Source organism: Netta rufina (assembly GCF_964035555.1).
Source record: "Netta rufina genome assembly, chromosome: 5".
NCBI classification, from domain to species: Eukaryota; Metazoa; Chordata; class Aves; order Anseriformes; family Anatidae; genus Netta; species Netta rufina.
Window position 1 is genome coordinate 37,070,072 of NC_140128.1, and position 16,213 is coordinate 37,086,284.

General features: G+C 34.5%; 1 protein-coding gene across 1 annotated transcript in view; it reads left to right on the forward strand.

Annotated features, from left to right (window-relative positions):
* CEP128 (centrosomal protein 128) overlaps nucleotides 1-15,602 on the forward strand; it is a gene marked incomplete at both ends in the record, with an annotated part of 109,983 nt that extends 94,381 nt beyond the window's left edge. The window contains 4 exons of the mRNA XM_084288230.1: nucleotides 4,154-4,231; nucleotides 6,301-6,414; nucleotides 10,333-10,441; nucleotides 15,496-15,602. Of these exons, the coding sequence (XP_084144356.1) occupies nucleotides 4,154-4,231; nucleotides 6,301-6,414; nucleotides 10,333-10,441; nucleotides 15,496-15,602 (408 nt within the window). The remainder of the gene's footprint in view (nucleotides 1-4,153; nucleotides 4,232-6,300; nucleotides 6,415-10,332; nucleotides 10,442-15,495) is intronic.
* Between the last annotated feature and the right edge of the window lie 611 nt (nucleotides 15,603-16,213).

A 16,213-nucleotide genomic window follows, 5' to 3' on the forward strand; every position in this document is an offset into this window, starting at 1 on the left:
GTCTGCTGTTAAGTAAAATACTATGAATACAGCTTTACTCAGTACAATTGGTGTTTCTTCCTCTTATCAGTTCCATCAGTACCTTCTGTTCCCTGTTAAATAACGAGCAGACAGATGCGATTGCTCTCTTTAGGATTATTTGTATGCATTATGGCATATAGCTTTCCTGTTTCTTGGAAAAAAGTTAACAGTACTTAAATGCCCTCTGTGTCAGGTGCTTCCAACATCCTTTTTCACATTTTATCTTGTGTGTCTAAATCCATCTCTCTTAATAGAATAGAGTGTAGTCATTAATGATACAAGCGTGGCATTTGATCCATGTTGTAGAGGTTGCTGTGCATTTCACTAAATTACCAGACCAATTTCTGTGGGGCAGCTAAAAGCTTTTTCATCATCTTTCCCTCACATTTTTCAACATACTATTTTCCTTCCTTCTTCTTTATTGACGTTTCCCTAGGGAACTTTTGCTTTTTATTTTTTCTGTTTTTATTTGTACATCACCACAATTTTCTTGGTTAGTTTTATGAAAAGAGAATACATTTCTGTCTCTGAATATACTAGTGTATATTGTCCTATTCAAATCACTTCACAAACTGCTCAGAAAACTTAAGACAATTTTAGAATTTAATAGCAACCAAATTACAACAATGACCCAAATATAAAGCTTAAGGAAGAGTGTATGTTACAGGATAGGCAAATGTTTTGTTTCCTATTCATTCATTTGGTCAGATTCCAGCCATTCAAAGCTCAGAGACTTCCGGACAGAGATGTAGTTTCTATGCATTTGGAATCCTTTCCTGAGGTTTCTCATTCATGCACTGACCCGAATTCTGCTTAAATTGTGTGACTTGTGATTTTAAGCAAATTGGTCATTTCTCCCCTCAGGCATCTGTTGTCTTTTCTGAAGAGTCCTGCTCCATTGAATGATTGTATTTAGTCATTCCTCATGTGAAAGAAGCATTCCATGGCTTTGGTTGATCTTCTAGCCCTTCTCTGAGCTTTCCCCATTCTAACTGTTCCTCTTCATATGAGCTTCCCACTGCTGCACTCAGTAGGCAAGATGCAAACTTGCTGTGGAGTCATACTTCTGAGTAGCTGTGTTCTCTGGCTTGTTTTTTTCCTTTCCTAATTATGTCCTGTGTTGATTTAGCTTTTCTAATTGTTATTGAGCACTGAATTAGCAGATTCTTGGAACTGCATGTTGTTTACCTCATGATCTCATTCCTGCTCAGTAATTGTTAGCTCAGAAACCATCATTTTGTGTGTGGAGTTAGGATTACATTTCATGAAGCCAAAAAAACTGTCAGAAATCCAAGAAGCCTATATCAACCCTTATCCACATGCTTTTTGATAAGACAAAGAAACTAAGGACTGAGTATGCATATAACCCAAAGGTTGGTCTTCTGCTTTCAAGAACATTCCATAACGTAACAATAGCTTTAAACGACACAAGCTAAGGCACAGCTAAAATTTTTCACAAGTAGTATGTGACATAGATGGGATATGTTTAGGAGATACTTGGAGAGAAGAAATGATGAGCACCTTCCTTCATTTACAGTGTGTGTTGATATGAGGTCTTGTCACTGGAATTTAGAGAAAGAATTGGCAAATGGGATGGCTTAAGGTGTGGGCATACACTTAAGACCTGAGTTCCTTTTATGATGAGAACAGATTACAGGTCTTTATTAAAAAAAAAAATAAATTTTTGGAGTTGGAAAACTGCTATAACTTGAATATACTTCATAGCATCATGAGAAGCCATGACGTTAAATTTGTCTTGTGTCCCCTACAACTTTATTTCAATTCTGTATGACATCTCAAATGTCTGTTTTCCAGCAGTTCACTCCTTCAGCAAATGTGTTAGGTAATATATACCATAAGCTTAAAGTAGTTATAGCTTAATTTGGTGCTGGACCAAGAAAAGAGCTGGTGTTTTGTTACAATTCTTGTATTGTTTCCTGCGAGGAAGGGGTTTATTTCTGAAGGAGTGGGAGAGTTTTTGCTCTTCAGAATCAAAAACTTCATGGGCATGTATCTGTGTGATAGCAGGATGACTGCTGAATGTTGTGAATCAATATTTTGATCCACATATAGTTAAGTTTGCATTTAATGAGACCAGGTGTAGGTTTGATTGCTTAGAGTCTATTGTCTCTCATATATTTCTCAGCCTCAGAAGCATGCATGCAGACCAGGGGCTACTCAGGAAAGAAGCAGCAAACATTACAATTCATCATAAATTAATGTAGTGGAAAATCAATGCTTTGATGAACATAAGGCCACTGTAAATGAAGCATGAAATATGAATGACTACTGCTTTACTGTGGTAAAAGTGAAATGGTTGATACTTAGAAGAGGGAAACATTAGTGAGTGATAGATACCTCTAGGCAATTGTATTTTGAAGTTGAGAGGTATAGTAACATTTGGAAAAAAAAAAAGAAAGTATTTTATAGCTATAAAAAATTCTATGCTATAATCTGTGAAAAACACTGTAAACACTATATGTAGGCCTCCTGCCTGACTGCACGCTGGAAATATGAAGAAGAATCCATTTTACACATTCATTATTAATGTATATCTGTAAGTTCTATAATTCTTTTCTGGTAAACAACCATATATGTTACAGGAAAAAATAATACTTTTCTCCTAATAAATCTTTGTAGATGAGTTTTGTAAGTTGTTTTTTTTTTTTTTTTCTTTTAATAATAAAAAAAAAGCTTGATAGCAAATTAAATTGCACATTAAAATACAAGATTTCTTATGATGATAAATTTTAGTTTGATCTAACTACAGCTAGCCAAATGCAAAATCTACTAACACCTCATGCAGCTGTTGAGACAGAATGCACTATTTTCTTGTTACAAGTTAATAAACTTTATTAGTTCTGACTGAATTTTGCAAAACTGATTGGACCTACTTTCTTCTCTGGAGATCAGCCCAAGTATGCACCTTCCTGTCATTACAGGATTTTGTCAGTATTTGTCATCATCAGATGTCAACCTTGCAATTAAGGACTTGTTCGTACTGGGTGTCCTCAGTGCTTCCCACGGCAGGAAGTGGTTTACTTGTCTTCCAGGCATATCTCCGTATATGCAGTCTTACATAATTCCTGTACAATTTTTAAAATTAAGATTTAAAATCTAACAAAATTAATGCTTTAGTATAAAAGAAAAGCTCTTTGTGTTTTAGCGTTATACCTAGATTATCTCCACCTTATTTTCCACATTTCTATTCTATTCTCGTTTCTATTTTCTTGTTCTCACTAAATGACTAAGGCATCTTTGTTTTACTCTGTTTCACTTTTGACAACTCTTCCTCTGTTTCCTCAAATGTAAAATATCCTTGCTTGGGCAATCCTTTTTCCCCCATTTTGTACGCTCTCCACATACTATTCCTCTCAAAGCAGCAAGTTTCAAGAGCTTCTTGGTCAACCATCTGTCAAAATTCTTTCCTCTTACCTGTGGTGACAATGTTCTTATTCTTCAAGCACCATTGACTGGAATGTTTTCCTGCTTCATTGTACATTGTGTGAAGAGCAGAAGTTATTCAGAAAAAAAGAGCTATATTTGAAACTTCATCTTAAGTAAGATAAGACAGGAGTATATCTGTTTTTTCTCCAGTTTTCTTCCATTCCTAGAACAGAAAGAATTTAGCAGTGGGATGAGAGCAAAGTAATTGTTAATTGTTAACCAGATGATTGTTTTATAGGAATAGATCCTAATATCATTGTCTGCCAGTACAGGTTTTTTCCTAATTAAACTAAATAATTGGAGAAGCAGAGAAATCACTGTCTCATGTTCGCTAGCCCATTTGGTCTATTGGGCCTGAGTATTGGTTTCAGGTTCAGTTTTGTGAGGTGCAAATGAATCCCATTTGGTCTGAAACTTGATCTTCATTTTTAATAGGAAGCGTATTTCTTACAACCTTAAAAACAATGTTAGGAATTTTTAGGAAAGAAACATGCAACAAGACAGACAACATGATTGCTTCTAAATTGATGGTGTATCAGACATAAGAATGTTCAAAGGCATGAAACTTCAACCGTATGAGGAAAAACTGTATGACGCTTCGATTTCTTCTTTTCTTTCTTTCTTTCTTTTTTTTTTTTTGTTTGTTTGTTTGTTTTGATGTTTTCTCTTGTGTTCTCTTCATTAGAGTACTCGAGTTGCTTTAGACCATCTGGAGTCTGTTCCTGAGAAACTAAGCCTGTTAGAAGATTTCAAAGATACTGCAGTGAGAAATATTTTACTTAACTCTTTTTCAATAGTTCTAAATTATTTTGGTTAATTAATGTCCTCCCCATATGTATAGATAAATGAGTTAATTAGATATATAAAATTACATATGACAAAAACATACAGTAAGCCTTTGTTGTTGTTGTTAATATAGCTTTATTGATGTCATTAATTTAGTCCTAGTTAGTACCACTGCTGGGGTGTTCCATATGGTAAGCAAACATTGAGTATTGAGTGTAAAAGGTCAGGGCCTAACGCAGAGTATGCCTGTTGAGTGTTGAATTCTGATATTCATCGTTTAATGTTCAAAATACTGTAATAAAATAAATTCTACCAGTTTTTTCAACATTTAAAGTAATGAGTGAAAATAGATGAGCTTTACAGATGCTTTTTTTAATTATCATTTTTAAACACAATTTTTGTTTACAAATGTCAAATCTGCTCTCTCAGTATCACTGTTGGTGGAACTTATTGACAGTAGCAGTGAGGTACTGTCAAGAGCATATAGTCTTAAATTAGGTAGTGGCTGAGTGGCTTAACCACTGCATTATCATTGCTTCCCATGAATGAAGTCAGTAGTTTACTAAAAGAGAATTTGGGTTCTCATTGGACAAAATAAATTTTAAATCAATATTAAATCATAGATAAAAACATAACATTTTGCATTTCATTTGCTGTGCAGAGTTTCTCCTCCTCATATATTCACAAGCCTTTCAAAACACTTGTTTGGAACATTGTTTATTCAAAATGTTCTTGCATGAGGTCATGTGTTAAGACAGAGCAGATTCAGACCTTGTTTTATAGTGTAAAAATAAACTTAAATTGGTATAACTTCAATTATATATTCATATATATATATTCAATATATTCAATATGGTGTAAACTATATATTCAATATGGTGTAAACTTCAATATGGTGTAACTTCAATTTCATGTTTCCAAGTATCCCCAGAAGAGGTTGACATTTGTCTTCTGTTTCTGATGGTTCTGCTTTGCTGTAGGAAAAATTCTGCTCTAAGCTAGGCAGAAGCGTGAATGTGGAGTTCCTGCAATCTCCTTCACAGTTTCACTCTTTACTTGAAGTTACTATGAAATTATGTTGTCAATTTCTAGTTTGCCTTAGTTATCACTTAGCCAGCATTTATGAGAATGGAACCCAAATTCTCTGTTTTAAATTGAGCTCTGTTCCTCTCCCATAAATTTTTAAGTTTTCTAAAGACTGCTTTCTTAACATGAGACCCTGCCAACAAGTGTATGTTGTTTAGTAAGTAATTTATCATTTATGCATTTATTATTCAAGGAAAGTAGGCTTTATACCTTAGTTGTGAGAATTATGTCAGTTTTGAACTTCCATTAATTCTATTTGAAGTAATGCATTGGAATATTTTGTACGATAGGAAAAATGTTCTAGAGCCTGTTAAAAAGCTATATAACAATGTCCTATGGTAGTATGATACGTATCTAGCATATTTTATTCTGAAGTGGTATTCATGAATGAAGTATTTCAAAGCCATTCATGGCTTTCCAGAGTTAGCAAGCTGTTTCATTTTTTTTTTCCATTGGAAGTGTAAGGAAACAAAGTAAATCTTCATCTGAAAATGCCTCACAAGTTGTGGGGTAGCTGTATTCATTCAAGTGAATCCTTAGCTGCTTGTGAGAAGCATTATGTTTTCTTGTTCTGAAATACTGCTTTAGTCCATATCCTTGGACTTTTTTCTTGAAACATCTGTTTCTGAAGAATTGCAATTTTTTTCCATTACACAATTCTTTGTTAGAAGCTATGTTAATAATAAATTTTAGAAAGAGTTACAAGATATCATTTACCAGTTAAGGATGAGGCATTAAAATGTTCGCATTTTAACGTGCATTCATTTTAACATTACTCTTCTGTACAGAACATCATGCTTTCATATGAGCCCTGTATTTCAGCCTCTAAAAGTTCGTGATTCATTTGTTCATTGCTGTATGGAAAACTCTGGGTGATACCTGTACTTACCATAGCCAGCCAACATTTACTAACCGTTTTTCACATTACAAAATCATTTAAATGTTTCAATACGTTTCTAGGAGTCCCACTGCCGAAGGGAAAAGATTGAGGAAAGGTATACAAAGTATAAAGAAATTGTGAGTTCTCTGCAGCAGCAGCTGGAAGATTCAAAACAAAGAATCCAACAATTCAAGGTATGTGTGTGTATTCCACTTTTGTTTTGTGATTACTTTCACTCAGCAATCTGAGCTTACTTAAAGTAATATTATCTCATAGTATTAACACAGACTAAATCATACATGAATGTTTCTTTGTCCTGGAATGGCAGAGTTTTATGTAGCTACTATGGCTGGTGTAAAATTTGGTGACAGAAGTGTCTTCATTATCAAGTGAAAATTCCCCCCCCCCCCCAAAAAAAAATCTTAAAAAATCCATGGAAAAGCTATCCTGTGTCTTACTATACTCTAGTGTTTACTTATGCCACTGCTTTGTCAAATTTCTTCTATGGAAATTTTTGGCTTGGTTTTTTCTCTTTTCCCTTGTCCTTTCACATAGAAGGTAAATACTGAAATCTGTTTCCCGCCTTAAAGGGAATATTAATTTTTTAGATTGCATGTAATGATTTTTCACTAGTTTATTTTTGCATTCTTTACAAATGATCATGTCCATTCCATACATAAACAAAACTGAGGCAAACAGAGAAGTGATTTGCAAAACGTCACTCATCTGACTAATAGCAGGGTTAAGCTTAATTTCCTAACTCCCTGAAATACAAATCCAGAGCTCTTAATTTAGAACCATTGCCTGGAAAAAGTCCACCTTTCCAGTTGTTAACATGCTTTCTTTCTGTTCGTATTAGCTTGTTCCTTATCATATTACTTCATATTACTGCGTGTCCTTATGATAGCACCTTACTTTAGGACAACTACATTTTCTTATGCTGCAGAACTAGGCAGTGATTCAAATAAATGACCAGAACTGAAGAATTGTGCTAGTGTTTCTGCTACTGCAATGAATCAAGATTCATTGGCAATGTATTTTCAGGTGTGTCTCTAAGCAGCTGAGCTCAAAATCTAGGATCGAGCACCATTTTCAAAAAACTTCAAGCTGTTTGTGTTCCCCACCTCAGCAGCAGTATTTGATCTGTGAAATGTTGACCTACTTACCTTAGGTCTTCTAAAAACTAGAAAAGGTAAAACGAAGACAGTGCATTTTAGCTTATTAAGTTGCTGCTGTAAGAAGGTATTGAGCTACTTGAGATAGCCATGTTGTTTTTTCAGTAGGAAAGGAAGAAACAGGGCAGATTCGCTTTCAGACTATTGCTACTGATAATCTTCAATTTCTGGAATTTGTTTTGCCTTCACACACGACTTACTAATTCAGTAGCCACTGAAATTTGGAAAATATTGAAAAATCTAAGTGGAATGTAATCAGTTGAGAGTTAGAATATAATATTGCACTAAGCTGACTGAGCTTACAAATCGTGTGATTTGAACTCTGTGTTCAGAATCCGTAAAAGGCTGATTTCAAAACAATATTTCCTCTTTCTTTAGACAAGAGGGAGCATTTAATGGCTTTCTTTTAGTCAGGCCTAATTGGGTTTTTGCATGACATACAGTCTTCTTTGCTGTCACAGCTGTTACAAATAGAACAGAATGTACAAAAACAAGTAACAGACGGGTGCTAATCTGATTTCAGTGATCAGGCTGGCTTAGTCTAAAAAATCCCTTTTTAATGCTTGCCTTTCTTACCCTCCCTTGGAACTAACTGCATTGTTGTTTCATATTTTTAAAATGTTGATGATTTGTCAGTAAGGAGTCTCTAAAGTTGATTGGTAGAAGCGTATAGTCAAGGACATCAAAGTTCATTCTTTCTGATGGTTTTGTTTCGTGCTCTATACACAATGTAGTGCTTCTGCTGTATAAAGCTGACAATATATTTGGTAGATAAGAAAATAGATGTGTTAAGAAAAGGAGTTTTTGTAAAATATTTTACATTAATTCCACAACTAATTTATCCAAAATTGTTAAACTTTCTCATCAGATGCGATTTCTTCCTAACCTTTCTTGTAGCACACTTCATTCAGCTTGCTTGCAAGCACTAATCTCAGACAGGTATTAACTAATCCCATGTTTTAGCCTCTTTCGTTTTAAGCAGCAAAAATGAAATCACTGTGAAAGTTCTCCTTAAAACAGTTATTAGTCTTCCTTATGATTTGTTTTGTCCCCCCTCAGTCTTTCCAGTTCGCTTTAGCCTTGTCAGGAGTCCATGAGAAATACCTTTTGCTTAGAAGCCTGGGAAAATCATAATTGCTATTTGTATAGGCTAAAACGTAATATTTCCTCTAATAATGGGGGCCAGAGGCTGACAGTGATTTTCAACAAAGAAAGGATAGTAGCTAAAGAAGAAATTGGGGAAAAAGAAGGTAAACACAAACAATAATAATAAAATAAGTAATAGAGAATACCAAATAAAGCAAAATCAAAAGGAAAAGTGAGAAGAAACCTAAAGATAAACATTACAATTGATAGACTTAAATATTTTAGGACAGTTTCCCTGCTACAAACATCTGACCAACAACTATCAAAGGGGAATGGCTTTAAACTAAAAAAGGGTGAATTTAGATTAGACATTAGGAACGTGTTTACTCAGTGTGGTGATGCGCTGGCACAGGCTGCCCAGAGAAGCTGTGCATGCCACATCCCTGGAGGTGTTCAAGACCAGATTGGATGGGGCCCTTGGCAACCTGATCTAGTGGGAGGTGTCCCTGCCTATGGCAGGGGATTGGAACTAGGTGATATTGAAGGTCCGTTCCAACATAAACCATCCTATGATCTAGTCAAACATACCTAAATGTAAATAAAATATGTGAGCTACGTTATGAAAGTTGATATTTCTGTAATGAGAAAGGCATTGTGTATTGTGGATGCTGGTAGAAGTGCCTTTTTTCTTTTCTTTTCTTTTTTTTTTTTTTTTAAAGCTTTTCTCTAACATAGCATTTCTGGAAGCAGAATGAAAATACTAACATTTTTTTTTTAATTCTTTTGAAGTTGTTATTGTATTATGTACATTTTAGGTATTAAGTCTCTCATCAGCACATAAGGGGATTAATATGTATAATTCCCATTAGTCTAAATAGAAGTAAATCCCTCTTCATTGATGGGACAAAAGCTCATTGTATCTCTAAATTAATGTTGAATTTTTATTTTGTTTTCTGTTTGGTTTTCAAATCTTAGTATCAGTATGATAATAAATTGTAAGATGTTTTAACAAAATTCTCCAAGGGTGTTTTTGATAAGAATTCAGTAGCAAAATGGCATGTTTTATGTACTGATGCATTTGTGCATTATTATGTCTTCTCATTTCAAGAAACTGAGTAATTTGGATACCAAGTCAAGCTTTTAATCTTATTTTGGAAGGTAATGGAACTGTGGACTGCTTGCTATATTGTTGATAAAGATTTACAGAGATTTTTGTTTAAATAGCCTTTTAAAAATTATCTTCTTTTTCTAGCTTATAAACCAAACGACTTTGCTTACCAAAAAGCTATGTTGTATGGGTCTAGATGTAAATACTAATATTGTGATTCAAACTTTATTCAATGGCTAAAAGAAAATAATGAAAAAAACATCTTGAGGTATTTTGTTATGAAAAATCAATGAAGTTAGTTTCTTCAGTGGTGGGCAAAATGTTTAAGTTTTGTTATTACTTACTTGTTGAACTTCAGTAAATTAATGTAGACAGTTCATTGATGAAAAATTCATTATTTCCTGATGTTTGCCATGCCAATATGCCCTGCACTGTGGATGTTATGTAAATAGAGAAGAGAATGTTCTTGCAACTTATAATAGTAACAAAGACTTGCAGTACTCCCAATGCTCTTCTCAAGGCAAAGCAGTTTGTGCTAAGATTTTGTAGTGATGGAGCAGGCATGAAATTCATGACCAAATTAATTTGATCCTAACTGCAATACTTAGTCTGAGAATTCAAAACAGTATTTTCCAGGATGTGTGAAATTACAGCATATACCCATGTATTACTGTGTGCGTTTTGTTAAAGATTACAGCTGTTTAATATAAAGAAGTTTGTTTATTTTTATTTGGCTTCCATAGGATGTCGTAATGGATGCTGACATTTCTGATATACAAGTCGCTGCTCCCTCTTCTAGCTGGCGAACTCAAAACAGTTTTTTGTCCACCTCACTGCTCTCAGAATCAGGTTGTAAGTATTGTTTCAGAGGAAAAAAAAATCACAAGTAATGTGTTTCCTCTTTTAACGCTGTTTTACTTGAAAGAGCAAGACATTCTACTTTTTGACAAAAACTGCTAGAACCATCTTAAGAGGCCTGCTGGCCTGCTGTACTTGAGTATTAGATACCAGATGGGTGTCTTTGTTTAAGAAATACTTTACATCACAGTGATACTTTTTTTTTTAACTGGGTAATAAAATATTTTCTGTTTGTCATCCAAGCCTAGCCCAAAGAAATGGGCTGTACTTGTTTTCTGAATCTCTGCATGAACAATCATACCCATGTAAGTTGTGTATCTTTTCAGGTTCCAAAGACACATCCTCATTCAAAAAGTTCTATCCCACATCTTTCATTTGTACTGGTTAATCTTATGTTTTTGAAGCAGCTTAACAGTAAGAGTTGAATTCACTAATTCTGCTTGTACTTCAAAATTTGTTTTTAACTATTCTTTCCATCTCTTAGTGTACATATAACTTGGTCATAAAAGCTTACAGGATCTCTGATACAGATAGGAACTGCTCACTAAAAGATAGGACATACTAGGTCTTTCTCAAGTAAAGGAGCACCCTTCCGTGAGTGTCAGTAATGACTTAGGAAAAATTTATTGAATAGTTTTTTTCAGCACACCAGATATCAGCACATGAATATGAAAAACTTTTCTTCAGAAAGATATCACCTTCCATTTATTTTCAGTAGAGCCAGTTTGCATTCTGGCAACCTTGTGAATGAACCAGTTACGTTCTATGTCATGGAAAGTGCTATTTCAAGCTTCACTGCACTTTCAAACCTCTTTGTCTTGGAATGAGTACACTACTGTACACTACTAATTATCAGCAATAAATCTTGAGTTGGTTTGACGAGGTTGAAGCTAATTGGTTTCTTTTCCTCTCAAAATCTGTAGGTTGTGATTAGTATCTTTTTTGCGGAGTATACTAAATAATAAAAATAGCAACAAAGCATATGAGTGAAAGCCTCAATCTCTTCTGTACTTCAGGAACAGTTTCCCCCAACTCAGAGTTGTTTTTCCATTTTCCTTAATATCATCCCTGTCAATGTCTACAGCTCAGCCTGGTACGGGTATAGAAAAAAAAACAAACAAACCATACCTTAAAGGCAAGTTGGACTGTTAGAATAGGTCCAGAGGAGGAGCATGAAGACAATCAAGGGGCTGGAGCGCCTTTCCTACAAAGAAAGGCTGAGAAGCTGGGGCTGTTCAGCCTGAAGAAGAGAAGGCTCTAGAGTGACCTCATTGTGACTTTTTAGTACTTAAAGGGGGCTTTTAAAAAAGATAGAGAGCGACTTTTTGCTCAATCAAATAGGACAAAGGGGAATGGTTTTTAATTAAAGAAAGGAGATTTAGATTAGAGGTTAGGAGGAAATGCTTAATTCAGATGGTGAGGCACTGGAACAGGTTGCCCAAAGAAGCTTTGGTTGCCCCATCCCTGAAAGTGTTCAAGGTCATGTTGGATGAGGCCCTGGGCAATCTGATCTAGTGGGTGGCATCCCTGCCCACAGCATTCAGTCATGGCTAAGAGACTTTTTTCTTGTCTAAAACTTTCAGGAAGGTATTTTCCATATCACAAATGAAGCAGATCTTCATACAGGTATTTCATATTTTCCAATATTTTCCAAATCCTAGAGTTGTGCTGAGAAAGATGTTTGTTTTTTACTTTTTCCTATTCATTTTTAAGGGAAAAGAACTGGTTGTAAAAAAAAAAATAAAATAAAATAAAAAATCATTGGAGTTTTAGTTCCTTAATTGCATTCTGTTACAAATCCATTTGTCAGATTTTCTGAGGCTAAAACAAGGAAGTAGTCTTAAGATATTTTTTTCTATTTCTGATTTTACATGTATTTGACTGTGATAGGATAAAGGTTTTTAATTTCTCACTTTGATGATTCCTTTTCACCTAAGTGCTATTGTATATTTGTTGTACTCAATTTGTAAGTAGGAGAGCAAGTCAGGTGCCTGTTGAAGATATCTCATGTATTTTATAAGTCCTGGTATATTCGTCTAGCTGTCTTTGCAGGAAGGCACAGGTTTCCCATAAGTCCCATCACATCTTTTGAATCCCTTTGTGGATGTTTGTGATACCTTAAGGCATTTGAATTAATCCATAGACATTGGTTAGTGACTGAATGTTTTATGCTGTCCCTGTACTCCACCATTCAAATTTTAAAGTGTATTTTAGAGTTGTTGCAATAGTTCTTCAGTGAAGGTTCTGCAGCGGTATTAATGTCACAAGAAGCTTTTCTTGTAACTGGCACTGAGCAGCAAATGATAAAATCAGCTGCTTCACTCATCTTAGTCACATAAACTCCATGAACTTTTAATTTCAGTCATGATATTAATTAGTTGTAATTTGAGGCTTTGACAATGAAGTCAAATTTGAAGTCTTTTGCTTCTAACCTCCTGTAGCTTTTAATAAATCTACCTGTAAGTGTCATCACCTATTTGCTGTGACTAATTCATCTCCTTACTTCTTCAGAAACAGAAGAGTTGTTTTGTTTTTTTTTTAATTCAATTTTCAGAGCGGTTTGCAAGCCTTTGTGATCTCTCTTAGACTCATAAAACCTTACAGATTATAGAGTCAATAGGTAGTATTAGGAAGTCTCTTCCCAATTTGTCTCATATAACTTGGAGAGAGCAGATGCATTTAATGTACTTTAAATCTCAGGGGAAACCTGAGATTTAAGTTCCAAATTGGTTGAAGAAAGGGGAGAAAATATGAAAGAATAATTAAGAGAAAAGACAGTCTGCATCCATTTAATGTAAAGTTGCCAATCAGCACACGGGTGAAAGGAAAAGTAATTAGTACTCTGTTTTATGTCTGGTCTTCATGTTTATAGAAGAAGTTCTTAGAAAGCATGATATTTAACTGACATATAATTTATACAAGGAATTGTTCATTAGATATGGTTTGCAGTCTACGTTATTATCAGATCAAATGGTTAGTATAAAATTTTACTATTTGTTGTTATCTAAAGAATAATACTCAGAAATTGTTTTTCATGGCCACTGTGCTTTTCTTCAGTTTTACAGCACAAAGGTCCCAAGAGTTACAGATGCTTTACATGAGCTTTGTGAATTGGTTCCTCTCTCTCTTCGTACAGTTCATCACTTCAAGGTTTTAACATGGATCTTTTCCCAGCAGCCATATGGCTTTCTGGCTTTCTGGTGTTATTGGGAATTAATGTTCCAGGGCTTCGTAAACTATGACTTTATGGAAAAGAAAATAGCCACCAGTTTTCCCAACTTCTGTATCTAGGATCACAGTCTTCTCTGACCCTTTGGACCTGGTGATAAACAACACTCTTGTTTAAACATGGTATATAGTAGGAATGATATCATGGCTGAATAAAAACAAGTTGCTGTAAATGTTGATTTTTATTGTCATGACAATTAACTCCTGCAATGTATGCTGATGTCTCTCTTTATCCCTCTATGTATACTTTTTCATAAGCTCTTAAGACAATTTGAATTGACATTTATAACTAACTAACTTAATTAAAATTAAGAAGACATAATGTCATAATACTGTAAGACTCCATTCTAGAACAATACCTTCCAGTGTTGCACAATGGTAAGAACCTGGAATAACTGGAAACTGCAAAATGCAAATTCATTTAGAGTAGCAATGAATTTTGTATATGATTTTTCTTTTTTCTTTACTTTGAATACTGATCACAGGAGGTACTGTTGAAAGAGCGTATAGTAGTATAGTTCCAAACAAATACTGAAAACTACGATGAAAAATGTTAACTCGTTGTTTTACTAATGTCTGGGGCACAGTGGTGTTATTTTCTTCCTGGACGTGGAAACATATGACTCCTCCTAATTAAAGTATAAGGACTATAAACTTGCTTCCTATTAAATAACTAACTTTTGGTTATATACAGCTATGGTTTTATGGGAGTATTCAGAAATAGCACTCCCGGTATTTATAATAAAGAATCAAGAAGAACCACTTTTCTTACATTCTTATAACATAAGGGAAGAATGGCATATTGTAGAAATAGATATCTACTTTCTCCCCCTTAATTTCTGCTTTTTTTCTAATAATTGATTGTTGTTTGGATATTTGGAATCTTTTCCTCCGTCATTTTATGATAAGATGATACATCAGTTCATATTGTCCAGGTTTTGATACAATGTAACGTATTTAAAAATAAGCATTGTCTATTCACCCAGCTGTAAAAATATATATATATCTGCATGTTATGGCATCCTATGAGTACCTATGCAATGTCACTAGTTTACTTTATTCTATGCTATTGAATAAGGTATTTCCTCAGGAATTTTCTGAGTGGTTTGTCTTGCTTTATTTAAACAAAAATGCTAGAAAATTAGATGTTAGTGAAATTACTGAATTTCAGAAAATACAAAAGTTTGTTTCTCTGGCTAGAGCAACCTCTCCTATGAAGACAGACTACAGGAGTTGGGACTGTTCAGCCTTTAGAAGAGGAGGCTCCAAGGAGACCTTCCAGTGGCCTTCCAGTGCCTAAAGGAGGCCTATAGAAAAGCTGGGGAGGGACTCTTTGTCAGAGAGTGGAGTGATAGGACAAGGGGTAACAGCTTTAAACTAAGAGGGTACATTTAGATCAGGTATTATGAAGAAATTCTTTAGTATGAAGGTGGTGAGGCACCAGAACAGGTTGCCCAGATAAGTTGTGGATGCCCCATCCATGGAAATGTCCAAGGCCAGGCTGGAAGGGGCTTTGAGCAACCTGCTGTGGTGGGACCATGGCAGGGTGGTTGGATCAAGGTGATCTTTAAGGTCTGTTCCAACCCCGCTTTATTCTATGATTGAAAATAGCATTAAATTATATTCCTCTAGAAAAATAAATCTGTTTCTCAATTCATACCATTATTAATATTGAATATTTATTAATATCATATTATAGCTTGTAAAGGATAATATTACATCATGAAACATATTTCAAATAAACATATACATGCTCAGACACCAGAATGTGTTTTTCTAAAGATGCTTAATTACTTTTTTTGTCTGACTCTTATTTTTAGCACATTTGAAAAGAATGGTTCCTTTTGATACAAGTGCCACCAAGGAAGATTCCATTAACGTTGCTGTCAATGAACTGAAGCTGCAAGCAGAAAGAGGGAAGCAGTAGAACATTGTACAAAAATGCAAAAGCTTTCTCCGTGGTAAATTCCATCCCACTCTCATTCTTTTTGAGCAGTAGTAATTTCATCTGCTGTAGGAGGATATACCCTTAATGACTGAGCAGTTGCCAAACCCTTAAGTGGAAGAGCCCCAAGACCAAGTCTAATGGGCTGCTGTTATAATTTATGTAACCTCTGCACCAAAGTTTTTTGGGGACTATGGTATCCTCTTGCATTTGTTTCTGGAGTCCTAAACTGATTTTATTGTATCCCTTAAATATTATGAAATGAAAGAACTGTGATGTTAATCTTTGCTATAAGCGTATTTACCCCTACACAGGAATAGTGTGGATATTTGTTTTTGATAAGATTTAATAACACTATTAATAATCAAAAAAAAATATTCAGAAATTACTTTGTCCTGATATTTATTAAAAGAGTCATTATGCACTGTTGTATAGACACATTTATGATTTCAGGTTCTTCAATTTGCAACAATCATTTAAGGAAAAAGCAATAAATATTGAACAAAAATTTCCTCAAAATCAGTGGAACTTGATATGATGATTTCAGGTTCAGCATATGTCACTTGTGTCACTCTTTAGTGCTATTCTTCTGA